Source organism: Centrocercus urophasianus, unplaced genomic scaffold, assembly GCF_019232065.1.
Source record: "Centrocercus urophasianus isolate 14NV4802_14NV808 unplaced genomic scaffold, USGS_Curo_1.0 seq_23, whole genome shotgun sequence".
In the NCBI taxonomy this organism is placed as follows: Eukaryota; Metazoa; Chordata; class Aves; order Galliformes; family Phasianidae; genus Centrocercus; species Centrocercus urophasianus.
In genome coordinates, this window is record NW_024884789.1 from 17,466,925 (window position 1) to 17,477,485 (window position 10,561).

At 53.0% G+C, this 10,561-nt stretch overlaps 1 protein-coding gene across 1 annotated transcript; it reads left to right on the forward strand.

Moving 5' to 3' along the window:
* Window positions 1–212: 212 nt before the first annotated feature.
* On the forward strand, window positions 213–8,513 carry CLK3 (CDC like kinase 3). The gene is made up of 13 exons (XM_042824650.1): window positions 213–283; window positions 480–628; window positions 1,819–2,032; window positions 4,138–4,231; window positions 4,501–4,567; window positions 5,278–5,394; window positions 5,756–5,922; window positions 6,352–6,446; window positions 6,803–6,932; window positions 7,036–7,118; window positions 7,530–7,609; window positions 7,856–7,946; window positions 8,139–8,513. Exons 2-13 carry the CDS (start codon window positions 480–482, stop codon window positions 8,322–8,324), a joined length of 1,473 nt encoding a protein of 490 aa, XP_042680584.1. The 5' UTR covers window positions 213–283; the 3' UTR covers window positions 8,325–8,513.
* The last annotated feature ends 2,048 nt before the right edge of the window (window positions 8,514–10,561 follow it).

Genomic DNA, 10,561 nt, shown 5'->3' on the forward strand with positions numbered 1-10,561 from the left:
GCGGGCTTAGAGAGGCCTCCAAGGGAGGAGGATGCTGTCACCACCCTCCCCGAGTCGTTTCGGTCGGCGCATCCTCGAGGCGAGGAGCTGGGAAGGGCGCTTCTCCCCCCGGCGCGCAAGGGGTTGATCTCCGGGCCACAGAGAGGGACGGCTAGAGCGGCGCCCAGGGGGGCGGGGCAAGTGGCGGAAGCGGAAGTGGGGGCAGAGCGGGAGTGGAGGGGCTGCTGGGCCGGGCCGGAGCGGGCCGGGCCGCACCCTCCGAACGCAGAGGGGCCGAGGGGCGGTGAGCGGCGCGACGCGGCCGGGGGCGGTTTAACGACTCCGGGGGGCGTTCAACGGCGCTCGGGGGGGCGGACCGAACCCCGCAGGGGAGGTCGGAGGGCTCCGAGGGGCGGGTTAACGGGACACGGGGGCGGTCTGACGGCTGAGGGGGGGCGGCGGGCCGCGGCGGGAGCTGAGCGCGCTCCTCGTGTCCGCAGATGCATCACTGCAAGAGGTACCGCTCCCCGGAGCAGGAGCCGTGCTGGGGGCCGCGCTGGAAGAGGAGGCGCTCCCGGAGCAGGGCCTACGAGGGCCGCCCGCGCTGCCAGCCCCGCAGGGAGCTGCCCAGGAGGTCGCGATCCAGGAGGTGAGGGCGGCGGGGAGAGGGGGGCTGCGGCCGCAATGCGAGTACGGCGAGACCCGGCAGCACTGGCATGAGTCCCTCTGTCAACCATCTCCTGAAATGATCGCAGCTCAAAGCAATGTTTTACTGCCCCTGCCCTGCCCGGATAATTCCGAGCACCCGGGCAACACGAACCGGTGTTCTCTGTGCCATCAGTGAATTGCAGAATGTCCTGGGTTGGGTCACCGAGTTCAGCTCCAAACAGATGAAAGGCCAGTTTAGCTCCAAGGAATTAAAACCCAAGAGAAAACCTTTTGGCCCCTCTGTCTGCAGGCTCTGAGCCTCGCATGGGTTCCCTCATACAGGTTCCTTTGGGTCGGTGTTGCTGAGCCCTGAGGTTTCACAGGGGCACGGTTGGAGCTTTCGGAGGGGTTTGGAATAGCGTGAGCCGAGGCGGCCGCTGTCCTGGCAGGGAGGGCGGTGTTTTGTCCTCGTTCTGAGATGGAGTGAGCCAGCGCAGGTGTGCAGGGAATATGGAGACGTGGCACTTGGGGATGTGTGTTGTGGTGTGGTGGGGGTGGGCTGACAGATTTGCTGACCTCAGAGGTGTTTTCCAATCGTAATGATCCTGACTCTGCATTTATCCACATTCTCTTAAGCTGCCAGCGAGAAAGTCAGTTGCTGCCAAAACAGAGGGGAAACAAAGACAGGTTTCTGCTTGCAGAGCAGTGTGGCTGTAGGGTGGTCTTGGCTGCAGCAGTGATTGCTCCTTGCTGTCAGCTGGGCATGAGAGATGGCAGCAGCCTGGCCAGATGCGTGCCCAAAACACTGCTGCTGAGCACATTCGTGTTTATCGTTGCCCATATGCTGTGATTTCTCTGAGCAGCAGCATCCACCTAAAAGATGGTTTGGCGTGCGCGTGAAGCAGGGCTTGAGTGGAAGCTGCTTGATTAGAGCAGCTGGGATGCAGAAGGCAGCCGTGCCGCTGGATTGCAAGCAGCCTAAAGCCCCCCCCTTATGTATCTGCAGCCATTGGCTGTGGCTAGAGGCAGGTGTAGCTGTAGAGCAGAGACCAAACATTCCTCGTGGCTCTTGCTGATGAATGATGGCTGCGCCCTGTGCACGGCTTGGTGCGTGGGGGGCTCTCACCCCGCTGGGGCAGGACGGTGCTTGTGATGCTTTTCCAGACTGACAACACGTTGTTTGCGCTGCAGCCATGACAGGATGCCTTATCACAGGAGATACAGAGACCGGCGGGACAGCGACGCCTACAGATGGGAAGAGCGGAGCCCGTCCTTCGACGAGGATTATTCCTCCACCCGCACACGGACCTGGCGGCGATCCCGCGACAGAGAGCAGCACCGTGACAGGAAGCACCAGCACCACTGCAGGAAACGCAGGACCAGGTCTTGTAGCAGTGCCTCCTCGGTGAGTAGCATCCAGAACGAGCTCGGGATTGGTCAGGCGTTAACCATTCTTACCTCCTTCTAGCTCTGAACGCTCTGGGTGAGTACCTCTAATCTCGTTCTTGTGTTTGTTTTGATTACGTGCAGTCTGTAGTCCCTAGAATGTGTCTTGTTAAGCATTCGTAGCTCTCGGTTTTTCCTAGCTCGGCCCCTGTAGCTTTAATACGTGAGGACGCTAAGCTGTGCTCTCCACGGCCAGGGGAGGGGATGAGTGAAGGCTTCAAATGGCTTCAAAAACACGTGACGCTCTTCACAGATGAGCCCTGGCTCCAGGCCAGCTGGGCTGCTGGTTGTGTGGGTTTATAGGCAGCAGAGGCCTCGCTTCTGCATATCCGTGCTTCTCTGAGGGGATTTGGTATGCAGCGGTGGTACGGAGTGCTCCGTGAGGGCAGTGTTGCTTTGGGTTTGGGCCAGCGTCCCGCACCGAATGGGGTCAGCCAGCTGGATGGAGCCTTGTTCTTCTGAGCCATCAGCCCTTGGTATTAACTCCTGTCCCACCGTGCTTAGCAGAGCCCTGCACCCTTTGAGAATACGTGTGTCCTCTTTGCCTGGTTCCGCACAGCTCTCCTCAGACCTCCTTTCTTTGAAAACGCCGTTTTCCACCCTGATTCTAAGGGCACGGGGTGTTCCTTCCCAAGAGGTTTTGAGGATTAGATGGAATTATTTGGCACGGGGCAGGGAGGATTGTCTCCTGAATGCCCTGGAAGTGCTGTGAGGTATCAGACTCTGTGTATGCCTCGCTTCTCTCCAGTAAGGAAAGTTTCTATCGTGCACGTTTGTTGCTTTTACCTGTGATTACAATTAAGTGACCGAGTCCTGATCCCTGCAGCTACAGTGGATATCTGCATGGCTTGGAACTTCTGATGGTCTGTTGCTTTCCTCCTTCCACTCCTTTCCCACTGACTTTTTAATTTTTGCCTTAGAAAGAGCCAGGGCTGTGACTAAAATGTTACAGTGTGGTTTGTGTGCGGTGATCCAGTGTGCAGGTTTGGGTTGGTGTGATCTGAATTCTTTGAAGACTCACAGCTCTCTCAACTGTCCTCTCTCCTCTCTACCTCCTTCTCTGTTTCAGCTTACCTCTGGGGGTCTGTAGCTTCCCATTTTGGACTGGGCGTGGGGCAAGGGGTACAGAAGACAAGACTGATAGAAGTCCAGGCGTGGAAACGTAGAGCTTTGTTTCCATTTTTAAGGCTAAATGGAAAAGATCAGGAATTAGGACAGTTCTCTTTGGACCTGGTCCTTCTGGGAACGTTTGGCTGGTTGTCCAGTAGAAGCTAGCAGTAACAGGAGTAAACATGACCTTGTACCTGTAGTGGACACCTGGAGTGAAACACTCCCCGGGGATTCAGTTGACCTGTTCCTAAAGGTCTTCCAGGCTTAAAATTACACCCTGAGGAAAAAGAGCAATGCTAGATCTGCTTGCAGCCAGTCAGGCGTAGAGATGGAGGCTCAACCCCGTTGATTCTGTCGAGAAGTGGCAGGATGCACTAGGGAGCTGGCGACCCGTTAGCCAAGCTATGAGAGAGCAGGCTGTGTGGGGGACAACTGCTACTCTGGCTTCTACTGGACAGCCCGTCCAGCTCCTTTCCCCTTCGTCATGTTTGCCAGCGGAGAAAAATGACATTCTTCTGGCAAAGCCCTCTTCCTCCTTGTGCCTCTGGGGCCTCCTCTGGTGCTCCTGAGGATGTTGCTCCTCTGTGCAAACCCTGGGGGAGCGGTGGTGCCGAGCCAGTGCCTGGAGCTCCCCAGTTGCTGCCCCGCAGAGAAGAGGGGGGCCTGTCCCTGCTCAGAGCAGTGGCACCAGCCGCTGCAGCTAACGAGGGTTTTCTTTACATACCTGTAGCTGTTGATTACTTTTCTGTTTTGAAGTTAGTTTGTGTCTTGACGTGTCCCTTGCAATATCCCTATCGTTATATATGCTGTGTGCCTTATGAAATGCTGGGATCTGGAAAATCCAACCACCGACGCACCGCCGTCTCCACCTTTGAATGACAACCCAATCTGCCACTCGGAACTGCCCGCTGTGCGCACTCGGTCGTATGCCGTTTCGGGGGGCGGTGCGTACAGAGAAGCCAACAGAGCAGTAAGCGCAGCAGGAGCGTGGAAGATGACAAGGAAGGCCACCTGGTGTGCAGGATCGGCGATTGGCTTCAAGAGCGATGTACAGCCACCTTTCGTAAAACTTTACCTCTACTTTCTATCCCCGTGTTAGACCAGATCTCTCGTATTGTACTGGAGGGGTCTCCTAGTGTTTATTGCTTATAAATGGACTGAGCAGTAAATTGCCTGAGGCAGACAATAGTCACTCGAGTTTTAAAGAGCGTAGCGGTGAGAGACGTTTTTGTTTTGACGCTTTGTTGCTGTGAATTGCAGGAGCTCAGCTCTCGCCGCTCCACTCCAGTTCACATCTGCTCCTGTTTTCTCTCCTAGACGAAATTGTGGGCAGCCTTGGCGAAGGCACTTTTGGCAAAGTTGTGGAGTGTGTCGACCACGCCAGGTAGGTGGCTGTCACTTCCAAGCACCTCGGCTGTCCGTCGTGCTGCAAACCCAGAGGCTCGTGAGGGTGGCAAGGTTTGTGCTGCCACTGCAATGCACTATTCAGCAGCTGAGAGCTTCAGCACAGGGCTGCTCTACTGCCCTACTGTAAAAGCAGGGAACTCCAGGGCTGGGCTAGCCAGATGGGAAAGCAGCCTCTTAATCTGCCACGGCGCTTCTTTTTTCATCCTCTCCTGTGATTATGTTTGACCCCGATCTCTTCCCAACCTTTCATCTGGCTCTGAGCCCCAGGGTCAGCTTAGCACAGGAGCTGCTGGGATCTCCTGCCTCCTGAGGCGCAGTTGGAAGGAGGAGTTGTCTGCTGGCGTGCCGGTGACCTTAGGGACTGCTGGGTCAGGACGTGGTGTATTTGCAGAGTTTGCTGCAGCTCTCTTTCGGGTGTCACTTGAGCCTTTCACTTCAAACTTCTGTGGGTATATAAGCACTTGTCAAGGTTGGGACAAGGACAGAACATCTAATCTCCTGCCCAGCGACCTCGCCGGTTTTTGTGCGCTATCACTTACTCATCCCAAGCTTGCTGAAGGCTGTCTCCTTCCCGTGCCTGTTTGTATTTCTTAGCATGGCCTTAAAGGCTGCTGCAGGGCGCTGTGGAACACGTATAGCAGGCAGTAACAGCTTTTGCTCTGACTCCTTTTGTCTCTTCTCTTACAGAGGCAAATCGCAGGTGGCACTGAAAATCATAAAAAACGTTGGGAAGTACCGTGAGGCAGCCAGGCTGGAAATTAACGTCCTGAAGAAAATCAAAGAGAAGGACAAGGAGAACAAATTGTAAGCTTGGGATTCCTGCTACTGCTCTCCTGTCAGGGGAAACCTGTCTTATGCCTCCGCGTTTTGGAAGAAGAGAACCTGTCCCTCATTCTGCTATACACTTTTTTACTGAAGTCTTACCAGCTGACATGCTGGGTTATAGCAAGGCAGAATTAACCACAACTTATCTGACACAAGAGTCAGAGCTTTGGAGATCTGTATGTAAAGGTGGTTGAGCAAAGTGGGGACGGGGTGTGCAAGTAGGATTATTGTGCTTCCGAGTCAGCTGGCTCAGAGCTTTTGCTTAGCAGCAGTTGGGAGAATCACTGTACTGTCAAGTCTCTAAATGATGCTTAATCCTCATGTCTTCTTCTCTGTAAAGCTTGTGTGTCCTGATGTCAGACTGGTTCAACTTCCACGGCCACATGTGCATTGCCTTTGAGCTTCTTGGCAAGAACACTTTTGAGTTCCTGAAGGAGAACAATTTCCAGCCGTACCCTCTCCCTCAGATCCGGCACATGGCCTACCAGCTCTGCCATGCCTTGAAATGTGAGTTCCACGGGGCCAGCCTCTGCAGCTGCCAGCAGCTGTTTGTACCTGCTGGTTTTGCTTTTCTCCATAGTGGTACCTGAGTATTCTAGTTTCTTTGCTGAAGCTTGTAAGAAAGACAAGAGGTGCTGATTTCTATGGATGTCAAAGTAGGGATGGAGTGGCAGTCTTTAAATTTGCTTTCTTTTCCTTCTGATAGGAATGGAGAAGAGCCTCGTAAGCTCTTTTGTGCCTTCTCCACCAGAAATACTGCATCCACAGCTAGGCTACCGTGTCTCATCAAAATGGGTTGGGAGGGAAACAAGGACTTGGCTTACATGAAAATGTCCAGTGCGTGACTGGGCTTGGTGCTCTGATGGGCAGAGCCCTATGAGTGCTTTAGTTTGTGGTTCTTACATGTTTTTTCCTTCTTCTTTCCCACCTATGCAGTTCTACATGACAACCAGCTGACTCACACTGACCTCAAGCCAGAAAATATTTTGTTTGTCAACTCTGACTTTGATACTCTGTACAATGAGAAAAAGGTGAGCTGTGTCTGAAAAGAAGTGACTAAACCAGGAACAGCCTGCCTGTCCCTCCCTGCAGAAGTCTTCCCTGTTCTGTACGTGTCCTGCAGTTTGTTCAGCAAGAACAGATTTGAAGTTAGGACTCTTTCTCCCATGTCTTTTAAGAGCCTTAAGCTCTGATTCAGTGGCTTCAGTCCTCAGCAGCAGTTCAGCAGCTTTCAGTAACAATGACATGAGACGTAGATAGCTCAGAGCTTCACAGTTGTCACTGTTCTGGTTAAGAGTGCAGGCTGGGCAGCTCTAAGAACAGAGGGCTCCTTGGAAAGCCCACCTCAGCCAGCTATTAGGAGTACTGAGGACTTGTTTGCTTGCAGAGCTGTGAGGAGAAATCCATCCGGAACACGAGCATCCGCGTGGCAGACTTTGGAAGTGCCACCTTCGATCACGAGCACCACACCACTATCGTGGCTACCCGGCACTACCGTCCCCCAGAAGTGATCCTCGGTGAGTGCTGCCTGGGCTGCGGGAGCCTCAGTTCCACCAAGGAGCCAGTGAAAAGCTGCTGGGATTTGCTGGGAGCACAAAGCTAGCTTTATTCTCTTTGCAGAGCTGGGCTGGGCACAGCCATGCGATGTCTGGAGTACCGGCTGCATTTTGTTTGAGTATTACCGCGGCTTCACGCTCTTCCAGGTAGGACTCCTTCAGCCTTCATGTCTAAACAGGCCAGAACTTAGGAGGGAGGGGAAAGGCAGACCAGGCACTAAAATCTCAGAAGCTAAGTGTGAAGATTGGCACAGGAAAAGTCACAATTTGAGTGCTCGTGGCTTGCTGGAAGGATGTTTGCTTCTGGTCTCTTTGTTGTGCCTGTGAAGGCTAGGAAAAGCAAGAGGGGAAGCAGATGGACGGGGCCTGCGCCTGTTGTACTAAGGGACGTGGTTTAGAGGGAAATACTGATGGTAGGTGGGCAGTTGGACTGGATGATCTTGAAGGTGGTTTTCAACTGTGGTGATTCTGTACTTCCAGACTTCTCCCTCCTTACCCTGTACTTGTGTAGCAGACAGACCTTTCTTTACACTCTGCACTGCTTTTTCTCCTTTGCAGACCCACGAGAATCGTGAACATCTTGTGATGATGGAGAAAATCCTTGGGCCCATTCCATCTCACATGATCCACAGAACTCGGTAGGAACCCATACCTCAACTCTAAAAGAGCAGTCAGCTGCTGGTGGTGGCTGATTAGTCAGGACTCCAGCTCTCTGTTCACACACCAGGTCTTATTTCTGTAGGTGTGAGCATGGGAAACTTGCTGCAACTTGGTTTTGAGCTTGATCATAAGTTTTAGGGGAAATGGTTGAGTCTTTCAGTCTTACTGGCTGCTGTTCTTCTGGGTGGGTAAGCCTTACTGAACACCTCTTTCCTCCTCTCCAGAAAGCAGAAATACTTTCACAAAGGGAACCTGGTGTGGGATGAGAACACATCTGATGGGAGATACGTCCAAGAGAACTGCAAGCCGCTGCGTGTAAGTGCTGCTGAATCCCTGTGGGGTTCCCTTCCTGAGGTCTGTGCTGGGGGAAGGGCAGGAGGTACAGAGCCCCAAACTTGACAAAGTTGTGCCAGCCATAACCTTGCTGTAGGTCACAAAACTGGGGGCTGGTGTTTGCTTCCTCTTGTACCAGAATCTACATCTGTCTCACCTGCCCTTCTGTTTTAGACATACATGCTGCACGACTCCCTGGAACACGCACAGCTCTTTGACTTGATTAGAAGGATGCTGGAATTTGACCCTTCCCGGAGGATCACATTTTCAGAAGCCCTCCTGCATCCCTTCTTTGCTGGCCTCTCTGCAGAGGAACGGATGCTGTGCGGTCGTGGCACCAGCCGGGACCTGAGCAGATGACAGCTGGGGAGGGTGTGATGCCTGCTAGATTTGTACAGATGGGAGTGGTTCTCTCTTCTCTCAGAGTTCAGAGGGACACTGTGACATGAACCCTGGGTCGGGGAGGAGAGGAAAAGCTACAGCAGAAAGCACAGATTTGTCTATTTATATGTTGTAAAGTTAAAATAAAGTGTTTCTTATTGTTTGATACTTCCCTCGTAGGCAGGTGTAGGGGTCTCTTGTGCCCAGGTTTATTTTTGCCCCCCTGCCCCCTTAAAGAGGATAGAGCTGTTAAAAAATAGGACACTAAGCAGGACACTTTGCTCCAGCAAAGGGCAAGAAATGAGGTAGCAGGCTCCTGGTCTCTGCCCTTGTGCCTCTGAGCCGTGGAGAGCAGCAGGAAGCTTGTTCCACCAGGCCTATCAGGCTCCAGCATTATAACAGACAAGTGAATAGCACACATGAATAGTTGCACTTTATTTCAGGGCATCCCGCAGCAGCAGCAGGAATTAGTCATTACAAACATTGGGTCACAAACAGAATCGAGCAGTGACACAGTGCAGTGATCTTCACGTGGTCACGACCACAGCAGCGCTCACAGGCAGTTCCTATGATGGTTGTGAAGGTAGAAACTTCTTCATCTCAAACACGTTTAAAAAAAGAAAAGGTGTTGCATTCTTTGAGTTGCAATGGCAGTGTGAGGGAAGGAGGAAACCAAGGGATCTGGCCCTCCTCTTGGTTCTTGCAGAGTGCTCCAGCAGAGCACGCACCTGCAAGGAAGATGCCTTTCATGTGGGTGAGACCCAGGCTTCCTTCCTCAAAGAAGCCTTTGTATCTGAGAGAAAGGACAGCCAAACACCCAGATGTGCTCTCACTTTCAGAAAGCGAGCACAGGGTAAAGGTTAACAGTGCAGAAACACAGCCCCCAACCCCCCACTGTGCCCTAAACACACCACAGGAGTACAAATGGGAAATCATCTTCTGTGCCTGGGGGCTTGTTATGTAGCACTACCCCCTGGATTTTTTGCTTAAAGGTGAGGAACCCTATTGCTGCACGGGCCCTGATGCTTCCGAGGCCACACAGCAGTGACTGCAGGCCTGATGCCAGCTGCCATCCCTGCAAAAGTGTCTTCACCTGGTTCAGTGCCCAACTGGGCATTTAGCTTCAGCCACTGGCACAGCAGCATAGCAGCAAGAAAGGATCCTGTGATTAAGTCTTGAATGTTTTTGCACCATTGCTGCTCTGCACGTGCAATCTACAGTTTAACAGCCAACCCAGAAGAGCCGAGAAAAGGTTGCAGCCTCATTATTGAAAACGAAGTTCCACTGCAAGTGTCTTGAGCAAAGGAACTGAAAGCAGGAGGAATAAGCCTAACAAAGTACTAAACCAACAATCAGGGAACTACTGCCAGCCCTTCTATCTCTCATGCTGCTCTGCAGATGAAGATAAGTTCTAGCTGTCAGGAAACAAGAATTGCAAGCACAAGGCTTCTCTGCTTTTCCAAGAGTCAGCCCCACTGTGCCCCGTGCAGCCAAGTCAGAACCACAGCCTAAGTGCCACTACAGGACAAGCTAAACCATGGCTCTCCTGAGGAGGGGGTGCTTCTGCTTCGCCCTTCCTGCCCCCCCAAGGGCAGAGCAACACCTGCTCAGAGCACTGATAATTCACAAAGCTCAGCCTCTACAAGAGCACAGAGGCTGCCCAGCCCATGCAGATCAGTAGTCGCACCGCCAGCGGGGAAAGCAGCTTGGGGGAACCAGGCTCCAAGAGAGCAGAGCCCTTGGTCCTGCTGAGGTAGATATGGCAAGTCTTCCCCCACCACACAGCTTAGAATCACAGAATATGGCAAGTCGGAAGGGTCCCACAAGGATTGCTGAGCCCAACACCACCCAAAAACCTCGCCCTACTTTTCAGAGTGCTGTCCAAACACTCTGTGAGCTCCTGCAGGTGCAGACCCTTCTCCTAACTTCCACCTGACTGTTCCCTGACACAGCTCAATGCCATTCCCTTAGGTTGCATTGCTGGAAAGAAGCAGCCCCCAAACAGAGCCCTGCAGTGCCTGGCCACCAGCCTGAAGTGTGTAACCCCATTTCCTGCCCACCCTTCGAGCCCGGCCCATTAGCCAGCCGCTCACCCACAACATCATGTAGCTGCCCAGCTGTATGCCAGGCATTCTGTGAGATACTGTCAGAAATAACACCAAAAGTTTTTTGCTGAAATCCAAAAATGATTTACATCAAGTGGCTTCCCTTGGTTA